Source organism: Bombyx mandarina, chromosome 17, assembly GCF_030267445.1.
Source record: "Bombyx mandarina strain Sakado chromosome 17, ASM3026744v2".
Classification (NCBI taxonomy): domain Eukaryota; kingdom Metazoa; phylum Arthropoda; class Insecta; order Lepidoptera; family Bombycidae; genus Bombyx; species Bombyx mandarina.
The window spans coordinates 7,362,959-7,381,709 of NC_143223.1; the positions used below are offsets into that span (position 1 = coordinate 7,362,959).

The window sequence follows — 18,751 nt, forward strand, 5'->3', positions numbered from 1 at the left end:
TTTCATAAAAGTATTTTATTAAACAAAATTGTTAAATATTAAGGCATACTTTGCCTGCGAAATAAGTTAATTATATAAAATTTATAAATTATTTTTGATTCTAACGATTACACAATCGAATAAGTCAAAATAATTATCTATTTACACACAAGTCAAAACATACCTGCTACTTAAAAAATAAATACTAATGTCGAAATTATAATAATTCTTTTAATGGTCAACTTCTGTCAAAGTTGATTTAATCGTTACTAGATGTACCTACTATGTATGTATCCTGCGGTTTCACCCGCTTTATATTTGATGAAACATGTCGCATTTTTCCAAAATATAACAGTTGCTTGCCTCTGATTCATACATTACCAGTCGATTTGTAGATCAATTGGTATAGAAAACCACAAATCAGAAAGCACATTCATTTTCATTGTAGCATACCCGGCGCACTTCAAGTCTTAACGCAATTTCATTCAAATCCGTTCAGTTTGCTCTGTGATAGAGTAACAACGAATTGCGAAACTTGGAAATATAAATAAATTAATATGGCTCTTACAATTGGCCGCTAACGTAAAAGATTAAAAATAACATTTAGATATTAATGCAAAATATTCTGCAGAAAACTAAAGAAGCGTTGCTATTTTTTCATTAAAATATATTTTGAAAAGATTAGATTGAGTTTTCGTTATTTCCTATGGTGATTTTAATAGGCGCTAAATTGGTCCCATGATGAATAGTACCACCATCACGGTAAAAGTTTTATTAAAAATATATGTATATGGTTTCCAGTGTCTGGCTGTTTTCGTTCTTGTCTTAAAGGTGTACTTTTTTGGGACCCATAGCATAAGAAAAAATCCCTTACGGGGGCGTTGAATGCTTAAAAATTATCTTCTGTAAGGGGCTTTGCGGTATCGGCCACGTTCTTCTTCGTCACGCACGTCCAAGTAATGGCTGAATACAACTGCCCAAAGGTAGAGATATAAGCCTGTTGACAGAGAAATATTCGGGAATAATTATTAAATTAAAAACGGTTAGATAATTATTTTGTCTATATTTATAATACGTATTTAATATAAGTAAATACATAGGTAATTAGGTCGGTGCAATCGCTCCGGCAACTATTAGGTAGATACTAGGTGAACACGTGTTCTCAACTGTATCACAATATTTATCCGTTTGTAGGTATGTGCACTGGTAAGAGCGTCTCCGTAATGACTGAATGATGAACCTCGAAATATTTTTCACGAAAGGGTCAAATTTTTCATGACAACATTGAGGTTATCTTTGCTTTTTTTCCTACCTAATTACGAGTAGCCTCAAGGCTATTTTGGTTTCATCTGACGGCTAAACGAGCTCGCGGGGCTCGTCCTGAGAGACTTTAACTAACGTTTACCGTAGCAAGAGCAGTTCTTCTCTGAATCTACCACCGGAACGGAATGCGAATGTTATTGATGCGTTTTAGTTTCAAACAAATAAAAATCGGACACTGAGATAAGAAAATCTTCTCTTTTTTATTTAAAGTAGTTTCAAACGATTTGATGCGTCAAAAATTTTTTCGGGTAAAAGATATATTTTCTTGAATTATCTTCAGCTTTAGTTCTTAATAGATCTAATGATAGATATATAGCAATAACCCAAATTTTAACAAAATTTACTTGTTTGATTTTTATTTCGCGATGTTATTTTAAGTAGGTATAGGGAAAGTTGATTGAGAATTCTTAGATAGATATTTTCCTGGATTTTAATTGAAAAATGACACCAGGCTACTTTTTATTTAGGCGACGACTTTCATATTGCTTCTGCATTTATCCAGTCATATCGTATGGCAGACTACAAGAGTTTAACGACTGCACCTTTTAACATTTTACAAATCAAAAATCAAATTATGACGTAAACTAAGTAAAATTTCATTGTGCTCTTCGCTGTGAACCTATAAGTGCGGGTGATGAAGGTTATTGTAAGTAATTGAATCGAATATTTTGTATTTTAATCGAATACAGTTCGAGCTCTCTTCTCTTTGATTTTGACTTACATAAATATAGGATTCCTCCTACAAGTATGACGGTGGCTTCTATGACGTGATCGTGTTCATCGAGGTAATAGGTAATAGATGTGTGAAGGATACTGATCAGCAAGCCGATTGCCAAAACGATACCCAGCACCACCCACGGCAGCATCAACCATGACCGACGCTGAAAATTGAAGTCATATTAACATTACAAATAAATAATAGTTTAAAAAAACTAACAAAATTTCAGGATATTATGAAAATAACCCTTCTACTCATATCTGTTCATAAAATATTTATAACTACTGATACCATGCACCCTACGATTTTTTTACAATAAAATCATTTTTTCTTACACTGTTTTTAATTAAAATTTATTAAAATTTATTTATTATTTTTTAATTGCCTTTTCTATAAAAGCGTATTTTGTTAGTGTTTTTAAACTATGTATTATTTATTTTTCCTTTTTAGTTGAATTTCAATTTAATAAGTATATTCATTAATAAGTATACCAAATTTCGAGTTAATCCGACGTTTTGAAAGGGGTCAAAATCATGTTCAAAGATTCCGTATACGTCTGAAGCTAATAAAAGCGAATTAAAAATACAGATATGTCGTTTTAGATCCATCTATTATTAAATTTTAAAACAGGTCGTTTGTTTCGTTTTGTATGTATAAGAAAATTAAAAGAAGTACTTTGTACTTTGAAGAAGTTAGTATTAAGTGATAATTTTTGCTTACCGAAAAAGACTTCTTGATGCGTGAAATCAGAGTTGAAAATTAGAATTTAATGATTTAAAAAATCTAAAATTTAAGAACATTCTTTTACCTTGTTTATAGCGACGATCAAAAGTGTGCAAATCAAGATGGTGAAACATAAATTTATTGTTAAAATTATCCTTGGAACTGAAACAAAGAGATGTAAAACAATTTTAACACACCTTTTGATGAAAATTTGTTTTATATATTGATCTAAAACGAATTATGATTTCACACAGTAGGTATAATATAAAGAATCTAAGATTTATTGAAAAAGTTTAATATAGTTTAAGAGTCTATGGAGCTCTCACTAGGTAAGTCTGTGTGTTACGTTTGACAGTCATTTGCTTACATTTCGGTTTCGGTTCTCAAATAATAAAGTTCTCAAAGATTAGGTAGTTACGGTACTAAAGCACCAGATACTATTTTTCGGGTTAGATTTTTATATTATGATGTTATTGCATTAATATGCCTCCTCGTCCTGACTTCTTTAATTGATATGTCATTAGAAAATAGTACTAAGATAATTTTGAACCTGCAATAGTCACGTTACTCGCTACGAATACACTGGGCGTCCAATTAGGCTACTGACGCTTTTGACCACATCCTTAGAGGAATTTACTGCCCAAATTCGAACAAACAAAAGAGAAAAGGTAATGTAACATGTACAAAATCAATCAGGAGGTCTCAGTTTCGAATACCTACTCGGCAAGCCCTAGTAATAATTAAAAACAAAAGAATATAACGTACTGTCTAAGTCTGAAAGCTTCTTGTCGAATTCCTTGTCAAAGATAAATGTGCTGAATGAGACTGTGTGTTTCTTGACCGTCCATATCAATATGATTGTGGCTATCGAAAGTATGATGCCGAGGATAGCAGTGATCAGGGACCCGGTCCGAGTAGAAGCACAGCAGCAGCATTTCTGAAGACGCTTCATTTTGTTCTGAGATAATTTTTCGGCTCAGATAATATATCTCATAATTTCTGGAAAAAAAATATAATTTATATTAATATCAATGTAATAGTGCCAATTACCCGATAAGTAAGTTTTCAGGAGATTGTTGTGAAAATACCATAAATTGGGAAAAGGCGGCCATCAAGATAATTCTAAATACAACATTCTACATCTTTTATCTTTTTAATATCGTCACCTTACTTTTATTGGCTTGGTGGTGCGAGTTCAAAGCTCATTCGTTTGTTAAGCCGCCAATGAAGCCTGTGCCTCACAACCTGCCACCTACCTTCAGACCTGAGGTCTAAGTTTCAACTATTGTTTTTTTTTTTTATTGCTTAGATGGGTAGACGAGCTCACAGCCCACCTGGTGTAAAGTGGTTACTGGAGCCCATAGACATCTACAACGTAAATGCGCCACCCACCTTGAGATATAAGTTCTAGGTCTCAGTATAGTTACAACGGCTGCCCCACCCTTCAAACCGAAACGCATTACTGCTTCACGGCAGGAATAGGCTATATAAAATTGGGTCAGGCCAATGTCATCATGAGAGTGGGAGGGTTATCTTATTTCCTGCTCTAATAGTATAGTATGTAATAGCTGTGCCAAACATAACTGTGCAAAGAAAGTGGTATCAACCCATACGGGTCTCACAATAGGTCCTATCATTGTGAGGTCTACTCAAACTAACTTGGCATTTACCCTACCTCTTATGACCAATTCTAGTCTGTAAACATACGAAAGTGAGCCTACTATTCCTAAAGAGAGTGGACGTCAAGTTGGTAGCTGCTGGTAAATGTGATCAAAATTACAAATCAAAATCATTATTGTGATTCTAAATTTTGTTTTTGAATTCTTTTTACATAAAATACATAAAAGAAATCATTGTGTGAACGATATATGCGGTGAAAAACATGTTTTTGTGTCATTGGAAAGTCTATAATTTGATTTACTACGAATACATTGGTTTATTTCTTTAGTGGCATTAATACTATTTATAAAAAATGGTTTTCGATACATATTTAGGAATCTAAAAAAAAAACTTCAATAAGGAAGCAAGTTAGTAATTTTATTATACTAGAGGTTAAATTACGAAGATAATCTTTTCCCTTAATATTCTTTACAAATGTTGATATGTGAAAGAGCCCTCTTTTCAGCTGTTTACAAACATGCACCGACTATGTTGCAACGCAACGCAATACCACTTTCCGGCTCTAGTTTTAGCGTCAAGACAAACCATAATGTGACGACTGGGGCTGTTATCGTTCATTATTTCTTGACACAGTTATTTTCGTCACTTTGTTTTAGCTGTATACGTACTTAGATTGTATGTAAGTTTCACTTGGCGGTAATTCAGTAAGTCTAGTTTCTATAGAACGAAACTATTTGGTTTATTAGAGCCTAATTTAAAAAAACTCATATCTTTCAAAAATATGCTAAAGATTATTTTTTAATTTTGTATTACCCGTAACGTACCGTAAGGTTAAATGTGTGTATTTATTTTAAATATATGTATGAATGCGTATAATAATTAACGATATTATTTAAAAAGCGGTCACGTGCAACATGACTTATTTTGTAAATAAATAGGCTTCATAAATTGAAACCATCATAAATTTTAATAGATAAAAGTAAAAAGAGTTATCAGAACGAATGCTGGATATTTTACGTAAATCTTCAAGTAGGTCAGTAATCGGTCGGTACCTATTGTAATTAGAGCAGGAAATAAGATAACCCTCCCACTCTCATGATGACATTGGCCTGACCCAATTTTCTATTCACTATACTTCATTACGAAAGCCTCATGCCTCGCCTATGTATCTTGGTAAAAGGGCACACCTAGACATTTGCACTCTATTACAAAAACAAAGACTACCTAAGTACCAACCACGAAATAGATAAATAAGGTACCTTATTTATTTATTCCGTGGTACCAACCCACTCAACTGCAAGGTTTTTTGAAAAGCTCAACGTGTAGTAAACGTATAACTAATTGTAATTATCTGTTCATTATTGTGTCCCGCAAATATATTACCTATACAAAATCAGTAATACTACGGGTTAGTGAAACGTAATGGTCTTTCAGAAGTTTCAGCAGCTTCTGTAACGGATATATCCAACGCAAAACATATTAAAGTTAAATCAAAGGCGGAGTGTTAATGTGGTAAAAAAAGTTTGTGCACCTTATAACATCGAAACGAAAATCGATACGAAACATGGAATCGATAACCTTTTGACCTAACACTTTTATTTGTACATACATCATGTTTAAAAAAAAAAAAGATGTAATATGTTTTTCTGTGCATTTGTGGCCCTAATCTAAATAATAGCAGCATTATAATAGCATGAACTAGTATTTTAGTGGCTGTAGCATTATTTTGAGAAATAAAAAATCCGCACTCAAATCGAAAACAAACGTTTGATGCGTTTGATATTAAAAAAAATGTCTAGCGTTTGCCGACTCGTAATTTGGTCGAGTCTGTGTGGTTGTGAAATTGATATTGTGTAATAGTTTTTTTTAGAACGCTTAACTTCGAATGACGCTGTGCCCAAGCCCATTTGCCTCTAAACATACACTAGAATATAAATGGCGTTGCCGGGCAGATCTAAATGAATGTGTTAATTATTGCAAATTATTTGGTTGAAAAATCGCTCCAGTAGCTTTTTTTATTTTTTTTATTTCATAGGTGGGTGGACGAGCTCACAGCCGACCTGGAGTTAAGTGGTTACCGGAGCCCATATACATCTACAACGTAAATGCCGCCACCTACCTTTACAGTATATACAGTATAGTTACAGTACAGTGACTACGACACTGAGTTAAACGGAACATAGTGGCCCAGTCATATAATAATATAATTGTTCGTGTTTCCGCAATGAAGGTTTACAAAGCTCTGGATTTAGCAACGGAATTCAAATGCCACCCGGTGGACTCTTTTCGATATCTTGCGCTTCAGCTGATTTTTGCTTGGATTACAATGCCTTATTAAAAATAAAGCTACATTTATATGTACAAATAAAGTGTTCGATTGCGATTATTTTGCATTTTGTGAAAAGGCTGAAATTTCTTCTAATTTAACGTAGTATCCAACAGGTTTTAAGATGAATTTCAAACACGCTTCTTAAGCTACACATAGGAACGCACGAACTAATTCTCTTGAAAACTTTTGAATTTTTAAATGTGACGTATTCCTATTTTTTCTCGATTGGCTGCTAATATCTTAGGAATTTTAGCATATAAGACTTTGAGACTTTTTAATTATTTTTTTCGTGACACTGAATACTGTTATAGAGTTCTATATAATTAAAGTTATTAAATGCCTAAACCCGAGATGTGATCGACATCATAAAATTTGCACTAGAACTGTATAAAATGATTGAAGTATTATGGCACATACATCCAATAACGTGTCAATAGACAATGACATTGAAATAAATTATGTAACAATTGTAGCATGTAACGCGATAACTGAATTTTACAATTGCAAAGCATTTACAACTTAAAACCCAAACATTGCAGCTGCTGCTATTAAACAATACAAGTACGTAGTTTTGTGGTACCCGATACCTTCGTCACGGCTGTTAGTTAAAATTCTGAGAAAAACATGATAAAAGGAGCACTCACGGCTGTCAGGGATAGGATTGTTCGTAACAACAACGCCATTGACATTCCAAAATCATGTACATTGCGGCATTGAACTGTACTAGTGAAATTTTAATCGTAAGGGAAGCTAGTAGATAATAGATGGTATATTATATTAACAATATTCATTAAAATTAATCTAATTTTAACTGAATCCATGCGACTCATCTGTCCACACTCACTAATCATTATATGACCCTATTTATCTGAATAGTAGTACATCTTGCATGTTGTGTAATTGATCCGATCATTTAATCGTATCTTGTAAGCCCACGCTCGTTCCCAGATGTATTACTTTAATTGCGTCGTTGTTTATCCCATACTTCACAATAACATCTCAAGATTTAAATGTTGTATATTTGTAATTGAGCAAATCAGATAACGAGGCCAATGTTTACCTTTTATTGCACTGTGAACGATGGCTCGATTTCCGTAAAAGAAATTACATATATGTTTTAATAAGAAAAATATTTTTAGCCCGCTAAACAAAGATTCGATTTGTTCGTGAACTACAGTGACGTTCAACTACTCGTATTGCATTCGCTAAAACTACAGAACCGTATGAGAACGTAATACAATAATATGTAGGTACTTTGATAAAACCAGTATAGTAAAATATTCAGCGAAAGGCCTTGAAAAACCAACAGTTACGAACGACAGAATCATATTACTATTTCGACAATACATAATACCGTATGCATGTTGTTTCTAGTGCCTAATAGTTATCTTAAGAATGTAGAACACAAAAATGTATACAAGCAAGAACGGAACTGCCCTAAAATTCACATCGCTGTGTGATAAAAGTTGGAATGCCAGAATCATACAAAGAATGTCATGAGGGTTTTTAGTTACAGACAACTTCGGAGAGTTAACCTCGTCGTAATAAGAATTGAGAAGGTCGGCGTACGCGCGTTGTGTCCGCAGAAGGTAGCCTGACGTCATCATGTTGCGTGGTGATGCTGTATATTTACAGTTAACAAAACATACCTAGTTAATAAGTATTAATGTGGTCTTTGTCATGAAAAGTTATTAACTTTGAAAAAAAAAAAACATAAAAATTACATCATTCTTATTTAGCTTAAAATCATAGTTTATTAATTTTCCAAGACATTGTTCGATGAGACCACAATGCGATTTCGTCAAATCTACCACGAAAACAAGACTTCTCTGAAATAGTCAATAACTCGAACGAACTATTTATGGTCACAGACCTCGACGCGTGTTAAGGCGAACAATCAAGGTCAGCGACTATTAATTGGTTCATTGCTTATTTTAATCCACATTAAAGATCATGATTCAGGAACTTGTTACACTACATAACGTTTGTTTGTCAAAAACTGTTCCATGTTCATGGCTCTCGTTTCAATTTCTCTCTATTTAATGTCATATAAATATCATAACCACGTAGGTGTTTTTTCTTTCAGCCAAATATATTTTGAACATAGCGGTGCATTACGAATATCGTTCATTGATATATTTTCAGTTATCGGCCAAGGTTCTACTAAAATGATGTAAAATCTTGCAGAGGCCCTGGTATAAATGTTTAACAAAGTTTATGTACAGTATGGCATAAGCTTCTATCGATGTTAAAGGTTTGATTATTTTATAATTTATATAATATTCTGTTCTGACATCATCAGCGTCGGGAATACTGCGATGTGTAATTCAACAGTACCTTGCAACTGTTGACTCATTGACCGAAACGTCTGAGTAAAGCAGAATTCTTCAAAACATTGAGTAATTTAATATCCATTGGGATGACTGGATTGCCCTTGAATTTCAGAAGGATCATGGCGGGCAATATTTTGATCTGATTTAGGGATTCGAAATCTACGTTGGCAGAATAAGAAATTTTACGTAGCATAATTTTGTAACTATAGTTACGTGCAGAGAATATATTATTATTTTTAGCTCGGTCAAATTTCCCATTAAATATTCCTTAATTTATCAACAAATTTAATAAGTATAAACTGTTATTGTTTCTAAGATCGTAACCAAATATGGAAAAATAAACACTGCTTCCATGTCTGGCGTGTAAGACTCATCGCTGGAGTTAGTTGCACACAAACTTTATGACATTAACACCTTTAATGGGTTCACCTGAAAGCATGAATCACTTTCTTTGTGCGTTTCGTGGTTCGCTCCACATATCTGTTAATTACATAAATCAATTTGTTAATGGGATGCGAACAGAACGGCGGGCCTATTTCGAAACCAGGTCACTGTTCGATTTCGTATCGTATGTTATATATCAAATAATTGTACTCATGTAATTAACGTTATACCGTGTAGGTACTGTGATAAGATATGATTTGGCCTATGTCTATTTGATACAGTTTATAAATTATCTACAGTTAGAATAAATTACAGTTTTATAGGATAGTGACGTTGAAAAAATCAAAATCATTTACCATCAAGCGGCGTTCTTTTTTTTCTTCGATATCATAAAATATAATAACAAATAAAATGAATTAGTAATTAGAAAAGCATTATAACGTGAAATGTAGAAAGTTCAATAAATCGGTGATTTCTATTGCTTGTTCTACAAAAAGGCACGTAGAACTACCACCATACTTTGATGTCTGTTTATGGACGGTTGGGAATGCAGACGTGTCCTCACGTTTGTAAAATGAATGTAACATTCATGCCTTTTTCGGTAAGACAACTAATAGACTTAGACAAACAGGTAGTGCTGTAGGTAGTGTAGAAAAACAAAACCGTGGCTAACCTAATTAAGGTAGAGATATATGTTTATTTTATTGCAGTTTCCGGACCGGTACTTTTATGTTCAAATATAATAAATTAAATATCCAGATGGCTTATGAAAATTACTAACATTGTCAGTGTGTAACTCGTAAATGAATTCGTCGTTCAAACAACGTATAGATATTTTAGATTAAATTAAGTAAAAATAATAGTAAAGTTAAGTTAAAATCAAAATTAATTTGATGAATTAAATAGTAGGAGGGACAAAAATGATTAACTTCATACAATACGTCTAGTGTAGTCGGTTTAAGAATGTGTCCTCAGTTTTATCTGTTTCATTTTGGATACAGATTTATTTTTGTTGTAATTCCAATAATCATCGACAGAATAGAAATTTGGTAAAAAAGTTACAAAAATTTAAAAACGTTACAAGTTTTGTTGTAAAATGTATAAAGTTGGTACGCTCTAAGGAAATATGAACTATATTTACTAAGGTGCATCTGTACAAACAGCATCCGCGATCTACAGCTGTACTTACAGAACTTCACGTGCTGCCCGTTTTAGGAAACAGTTTAACTCCCAATTTTATATGAATGCTATTAATATAAAATGTATTCGGCAAGCATGCTTAATGAAACCTACCTATTTTATTTACTTCTATATGTTTGTAAGTAAAAACAAGACAAATCGTTTCAGTGTCAAAATATTGTAAAACTTATCGCTAGTCGAGATACAAATAAAAAGATGACTGCATCATATCAAAACATAACATCTTTGAACGTTAACAAAAATAGTTTGACGGTGTACCTATTCAGCGTGGGCCCGATATCACTGTGGAATTCCGCTTGGTTTGTGTTGTTACACGTGCTTCCGTATATAGTTCTTTAAATTATTCAATATCTAAATAGTCAGTACCAATATTTCGGTACTTTATCTAACTTTTATTACATTTTGGTATTTTATTACATATTTCCATAATTATATTATAGAATAAGTTTTTAGACGAATATGGGGTAATTGTGTGTTTGTAGATCGTAATTGATTAAGGAAATTCATTATTACTATTATGTAGTTTAGTAGTTATATGATAGGTAGATATCAGATAGTTTTGAGCGGGTACGATTTCAATGTATGTTAACAGTTTTTCAACTACAATAATCTCAATGAATGTGGCACTAATTATGCGCATTCATTAAGAGCAAAAGTTATGCACCAATAATTAAATAACGGTGGAAGCGTCCATACGTGTATCGTAACATTCAATCAGTGACAAAAACCTACACCAAAACACGAGAATGTGTGGGAAAACGATTTCTTTAATTTGCTGCAGAGTAATAAACTGAATCTGTTGGAACTTCTGCGTTATCTTACCTTTTAAATTCTAAATGTATTATGTACATAAAGTTTTTATAGATAAAAACGTTTCAAGCAACTATATTACTTGTTACGTCTACTAGAAGATTGCACAAAGTGGGAATGAGTTGCTCGCTCCAGGCATTTCAATATTGTAGTAATTGTTACGTTATAATACTCAGTGTAAAAAATTCATATTTAAAAAAAATCTAATATTAAAAAATAAATAAATAATAATTTTATATGTAAAAAAAAAAAGACATGCCCGCTGAGTTTCTTGCCAATTCTTCTCAGGACGGAGGCTAGTTCTTGTGAATTGGCGGTAGTTCTTTTGACGTTCAACAAGTATGTACTTTCATTTATGTTGAATAAAATTTTTTTGATTTGATTTGACTTGCACATCATGCAGTACATATAAATTATTAATTTAAAAAGACACGAACAAAAAAATATTTTTACAAGAAATGTACAACGTCTAATGCATTATAATTATTTGTAATTATGTTACTGCATTACTTTTATCTGTAAAAACTAGCGTCCGAAGTAGTGCAGTACATTGTTATCATAGTTACGACTTTGCATTCCTAATGTTTAATACATTATGAAATTTATTAAAGACATATAAAGAAGTTATTGTGAAAGCGTTTCGACATAAAATATTTTTTTAAACCTTGATCTTTAGTCACACATTATTGTAGATGTTTTTATTCATTTGCATTATTATCACGCTTTTGTTGGCTTGACGTACATATTATGGGTTGTTATGAATGTGTAACATAATCTTTGAACGTAGTTTTCACCAGTTTTCGATTCACTTGAATGCACAGGTGTCAAAGGCCGATGACAATACCTTAATTTATTTCGATTAACATCCAGAAGGTGGTAGCCAGACAGTGAAAAGATTACTTAGAATTTTTAGTTCGGCTTGCTATTAAAGCGTGTTATTTAGTTTTTAAACTACTTAAACGATTTTTAGTCTATTGTTATTACAAATACAGAAGTACACCAATATCTATCACTGACTTTGCCTTCGACACGCGACAGCTAAAAATGTGAACACTGTCTATGAATACATGAATAATACCATTCGTTTGATTAATAAAAACAAAATACTGTGTGTATACAGGGAGAGTAGATTTCTCGTGTTTTACTTGTATATATAATTTCCGAACAGAAGTGTTTACTGTTTGAAAACTTCAATGGATTTTTCTGAAGGATATGCGTTGTTAAATTTTCATGGCAAATAAAAATATTTCGTTTAAATGTATTAAAATAACTTACGATTCACAACGAAAAATAGTTCAAGGTAAGGTACGCAATTGGTACAATCCAAAAATATATTCTTCTAAGATCAAATCAAGGTCTCACTACTGATGCTAAAGAACGCGCGAAACATTTCTTTGATTCGCTTAACTCTAATAAAACAAGTAATGTTATTAATTACCTTTACCGGCGTTTAAATTACAACACTAAGCACTTGTTTATAAGTTCAATTTATCTTGTTCACAATCAATAGGTTACACAGTTCAGTTCTGAATGTCGTGTGTACACAGTAATATATACACGCGATAGATCCGGCCGGGTGTTGAAGATCGTCTGCTGTAGTCGCGGTATAGCGTAGGAGCGCGCTGCTATGACTGACGCATCATGATGATGCCACCGCTAATCGGGTACGGTCTTAACCTTAACTCTTTATTTCATAACAATTTACGTCACATTATTTGAAATACTAAGCGAAATTTGAAATTTTCAAAATTATTTTTGGTGTAGCTATAGTTTTACAATATGTAATAATATTGTTTCTTTTTTTCTTTTTTTTTATTGCTTAGATGTGTGGACGAGCTCACAGCCCACCTGGTGTTAAGTGGTTACTGAAGCCCATAGATATCTACAACGTAAATGCACCACACACCTTGAAATATAAGTTCTAAGATCTCAGTATAGTCACAACGGCTGCCCCACCCTTCAAACCAAAACGCATTACTGCTTCACGGCAGAAATAGGTGGGGCGGTGGTACCTACCCGTGCGAACTCACAAGAGGTCCTACCACCAGTTGCAATTACTTTATGTTTAGGCTAATTTTTGCATTATCAAAAATCAAATTGTGCTCGCCTAGGCACAACCATGAATAATAAAATTTTTACGAAACTTCTTTTTGAAATTTGCTTGTAGTGGCCGACATTAATTGTCATTCGTAATATCAAAGGTGACGTTTCACAATACAAATGTCATTCAAACCATGAACATGTAATATAAAAATAAAATAAAAACTTCATCAAACACATTTGGTTGCTACAAAAACTGATAGTATGAACTTGCTATCGTATTTAGGTATGAGTTTACAATCCGAAGTCTGCTTGTGGACGCTGCTGGGCCTAATACGAAATATCTTTGATGCCACACTATTTAAAGTCAACGCCAACCTAAAACAGGTTTCTTAAAGCTCATCACTTATTCATTTCACGTATTAATACGACTACATTTAACACATATTACGTAAACACATGATATGGTACAATTATTAAAAATTAGAACAAATTTTCTTTACAAAATATTATGTAGTTACGTATTAGTTGTTGAGATCAAATTAATTTCAGAAGTCAAGGACTGGTAGCACTGCGCATAATGGTATAACTTTTTATAATGAATTTTACTGATGGTAGGACCTCTTGTGAGTCCGCACGGGTAGGTACCACCACCCTGCCTATTTCTGCTGTGAAGCAGTAATGTGTTTCGGTCTGAAGGGCGGGGCAGCCGTTATACTGTAAACGCTGAGACTTAGATCTCATATATCAAGGTGGGTGGCGGCATTTAGCTTGTAGATGTATATGGGCTCCGATAACTACTTATCACCAGGTGAGCTGTCCACCCATCTAAGCAAAAATAAAATAAAAAAAGAGAGTTGTGAATAGGTTCCAAAATTCAATTTCTAATGACATATAACATATATTATATGTAAATATAACGTATATTTCAGTATATTTGTTATGTTTGAAGAGAAGTGATCGTAAAATAAAATAAAATAGTAACACTTAATTTTAAAACATTGGGCAATCTTGAACCGGTTTCCGGAACTTGTATATTTTGATCCTTATGTTTATTACCTTTTCGCTGGTTCTATTAAAATTCTTTAGGATTGATTTTAAAAATTGCTAATCGCAAAACTCGTTTTGACAATGGCAAGACGTCGGATAAAACGTCTTTAATAATTTTATTAAAAATAATCGAAAAGATAATCGGTTTAGCTTTGATAGAGAGATGAGTTCATTGCATATATTATTATAATCATAAGCAGTTTTTTCCTACCTATTCTAAAGACTTCGAGGTGTCATATTATATTCACCGGGCGAAGTAAAAGCAGTTACTGGAATCCACAAACACTATAATGTGTTGCCCCTACATAGAGATCAAGATCGAAGTCTCAGCTGAATTAATCTACAGTTATTACACTCTTGCAAATAAAACCGACAAGACCATGAACCCAAACGATATGAACTCATCATTGTTCCTTTTGATTAATTGTTAGGTAATGGCAGGAACTGTCAAGCGAATGTCAACAATAACAGTAACTGTACTATTCCAGATTTAAATAGTTTTCAGAGGTTCCCAAAGTTTGACACAATCTTTCTTTTTTTTTTCTCCTACCTATTCTTGAGGGGCTATTCTAGATTCACCGAACTAGTAGGTGATCCCAAACCGGGAGTGTTGCTAACACTGGCCCTAGCAAAAGCTAGCAGTGCTTCGCAAAACCTACCACCGGACCGGAAACGCGACCCACTGAGAAGATCAGGCGAGAAACTCAGTGGGTTGTGTCTATGGGTTAATCGAGCCCTTCGTCGCAAGCGACAGGTTCGGCGAGGACGGTGACCGGGGCTTGAGGTACCTAAAAGCACCGTTAACGGATCGGGAGGATCCGTAATGACGTGTTTAGAGCGATGTCGACTGTTTACCAATCGGTCCACAGGATCGGGTATGAATCTTTCGTCCAAGTTCTGAAGGCATTCGCAGGTCTTACGTATTTCATTGGTCCGTCCCTTTTACTTTGTTTGATGGTCACATTATGTGACTTTTTCTTTTTTTTCCAATGAAGTCGTTGTGGCCTCAAGGATAAGACGCCTAGTAATGTATTACTTTTGAATGATTCAATTACATCGCCAGTGCTCAAATCTCGCAGGAATATACCAATTTTTCTAATCGTACGTAATTAATTTATGTTTACGAATGCTTTCTACGATGAAGGGATTACATAGTGTAATAAAAACAAATCAGCATAATTTATATTAAAATATGCGTAGCTGCTATACAATTGATTGATATGACATAGAACTCATGTCTCAAAGTGGGTGTTGGTATTCACATTGTGACATTATGATGTCTGTAGGCTCCAATAACCGCTTAACACCAAGAGGGTCGTGAGCTCTTTCATTAGTTTAAGTAAAAAATAAAAATTATATTCGAACCTGATTCTTCTTAATTATATAGGTCTTCTTAATTATATATTATATAGGCAGTCTCTATTTTTACTAATTTCTTTTGTTAGTTAATGTATATTTTTCAGTTATTGTGCGATTAAAAAACTACAAAATTATGTTACACACACACACACAGCCATAAATCGTAATAAAACATAATTAAGTCACGTTGTGTCATTCTTAGGTATCTGCCCAAAATTAAATGGACTGTGAGGTCATCTACTGATCTTAACCAATAAAAAAAAGCTCTACCAGACCTCAGCATTCTAATCCAAACGCCTAATTTCCAGCGGCTATATTACATAATTGATTATCATATGCTCAAAACAGGTATGGCAGATGTCGATGCCGGATGAGCTGTCAACATCGGTGCAGGGAGTATTGCGTACCATGATTTCTGGAGTAATGCTAGTCCAGTGCTTTACAGTATACGTCTATCTTGCAACGTATATCGTTCTACTGTACCCAGTGTTTTTGGTAATTTTACTTTTATTAATAATCATTTAATTTCGATTATCGGTCTAAATTATAAATCAATCAAAGAAGTTCATGACACAAAATATGAAGTGACTAGACGTACTCGCCCGCTTCGCTGCGCCTATAAAATTAACATTATTATTTATTGTCATTATCATTAGGGAGTCCAACACTCATATAAATATTAGCCTATCCATTAAGTACATGTATTTTCTACATGGATACCAAGTTTCAAGTCAATCGGATGCATGGTTCAGTATTTATAACGGAACATCCGTAAAAATCACTGTAGATTTATATATTAGTATAGATAAGTTCAAATTAATTGTATATCGAATTTATTAGGAAGAAAGACCGGCTCTTGTTTTGCCATGGCTTCTGGTCGCCGCTATAAGGAAGCTGCTCTGCGAACTAACGAGCCTAGCTTTGGGCCTCGGAACTTGCGTGTTGCTGGGCGCAGCGAGGTCGCCTTGTGTAAAATTCGTCATAGTCAAATTTGCTTCGATAACGCCGAGTTTTTATATGTGGGCGATTACTTTAAGGTAAGCTTTCCTGTTTTGGTCACCTATTGGGGATTATTTAAACTAGTATTATACTATATTTACATATATCATATATACATACGTCTATAATTTATCTAGTAATAACGTAGGTGACAAATTCTTAAAAAAAAAAACTATTTTCGTTTGTGTTAGAGCACTCTAATCTCTACAGTTGCTGAAAATTGGTCTCGCAAGCATTTGGCTAAAATTTCTATCTAGGTATCGAGATAAAAATAATAAAAGATACTGTACACGCCCGGTGTACTTGTAACGAATGATGCCACTATGCCTGTGTTTCAAACCCGCAAATTTCTAATCTAATACGTACCTAATAAATCGTCATGATTGACTTCCGATATGAGGGAATCATGACCATTAATACACAGAAGTCCACTGCTGGACATAGGGCCCCTCCAAGGTTCGCCACAATGACCGGTCCTCCGCCGCTAGAATCACGATGAAGGAATAATATCGTATTTGCTTCTTTTTTTTTATGATTGATACTCCTGGTGGCCCGGAGGCCTTTCCAGTTTCACCAGGACATGTGGGCGAGCAAAGGCTCAGCCAGGAGGGGTGGGATTTGCTAACAACTATCCGAGCGCCTCCGAAGGAGACCTAACAACTTAAGAGCAATTGCTTCGCGAATGAATCTACTACCGGATCGGAATCTTTTTTTTTTTTTTTTTTTTTTTTTTTTTTTATGATTGAAGGATTACTGGTGGCCCGGAGGCCTTTCCAGTTTCACCAGGACAGGTGGGCGAGCAAAGGCTCAGCCAGGAGGGGTGGGATTTGCTAACAGCTACCCGAGCGCCTCCGAAGGAGACCTAACAACTCAAGAGTAGCTGCTTCGCGAATGAATCTACTACCGGATCGGAATCGCGACCCGCTGAGAAGATCCGGCGAGAAACTCAGCGAGCTGATTCATGGGTTAGGTTGCACGGCGAACTCTTTGTCGAGTTCGACGACTACGGTTACCGAGGTCCCTAAGCCTGCTCCTAGAGCTGAAGGCGTCTAGTGCAAACGTTATTGGATCTGAGGGATCCGTAAGGACGTGTCTAGGGCGTCGACGGTGACTGGCTCCTGCATGATCAGGATTCGGGGAGTAGTCAGCGGCGGCTACGATAAGGCGATTATCATGACGCATAGCCTTATCGAAGTACCGTTCCGACGCTGACTTCATGTATTTCTGGATAGATTCGAGGCCCAGGTCGTCGTGTAGGTCAACGTTCCTCACGAACCACGGAGCTCCGACGGCTAACCTGCAAAAGCGGGATTGTAGAGATTGAAGGGTGTCTATGTGTGTGCGGGCCGCGTGAGCGAACACCACACTCGCGTAAGTCATGACGGGCCTTATGCAAGTTTTGTAAAGTGTCACCTTTTTCCGAAGGGACATTTTACTCCGCTTACAGATCATGGGGTAGAGTCTACCGAGAATAAACGCGGCACGGTCACGGACTGATTTTATATGCGGGCGGAATGTCATCGATGCATCCAGGGTAACGCCCAGGTACTTGACCTTCCTGGCCCAGGGTATGGATTGACTAAAGAGAGTAATCGGGGGTGTGAGATTCCTCCTCCTAATACGGGAGGAAATCCGTGTGGAGTTTCCCCTCTGAAATAGCACCGCAGTACTTTTCGCTGGGTTGATGTCTATGCGCCATTTTCGGAACCACTGTCCTAGGGCTAGGGCTGCGCTCTGAAGCTTCTTCGCGATTAGGGACTTGTTTCTACTGGAATAGTAAACAGTCGTGTCGTCGGCGAATAAAGCTAAATGGGTCGGCGGCGACCGGGAAATATCGTTAACGAATAAGCTAAATAGGAGGGGTGAAAGGACAGAGCCTTGCGG

The 18,751-nt window shown here is 34.9% G+C and overlaps 2 protein-coding genes across 4 annotated transcripts in view; one reads left to right on the forward strand and one right to left on the reverse strand.

Moving 5' to 3' along the window:
* On the reverse strand, positions 1 to 13,048 carry LOC114253204 (uncharacterized). 2 transcript variants are annotated; one of them, XM_028187987.2, is made up of 5 exons: positions 12,858 to 13,048; positions 3,509 to 3,742; positions 2,829 to 2,905; positions 2,024 to 2,183; positions 1 to 976 (listed from the first exon to the last, which is right to left on the reverse strand). In XM_028187987.2, exons 2-5 carry the CDS (start codon positions 3,693 to 3,695, stop codon positions 876 to 878), a joined length of 525 nt encoding a protein of 174 aa, XP_028043788.1. In that variant the 5' UTR covers positions 3,696 to 3,742; positions 12,858 to 13,048; the 3' UTR covers positions 1 to 875. The 2 variants fall into 2 exon arrangements, with proteins under 2 accessions (XP_028043788.1, XP_028043789.1); XM_028187988.2 differs by lacking the exon at positions 12,858 to 13,048 and adding an exon at positions 12,695 to 12,810.
* LOC114253203 (uncharacterized) overlaps positions 12,954 to 18,751 on the forward strand; it is a 13,394-nt gene continuing 7,596 nt past the window's right edge. The window contains exons 1-3 of one of the 2 annotated variants that reach the window (XM_028187985.2): positions 12,954 to 13,083; positions 16,217 to 16,363; positions 16,709 to 16,905. In XM_028187985.2, the coding sequence (XP_028043786.2) occupies positions 16,226 to 16,363; positions 16,709 to 16,905 (335 nt within the window). In that variant the 5' untranslated portion in view covers positions 12,954 to 13,083; positions 16,217 to 16,225. Of the gene's footprint in view, positions 13,084 to 13,534; positions 13,847 to 16,216; positions 16,364 to 16,708; positions 16,906 to 18,751 lie in introns of those variants that run through there. The other variant, XM_089734501.1, reaches the window with a different exon arrangement.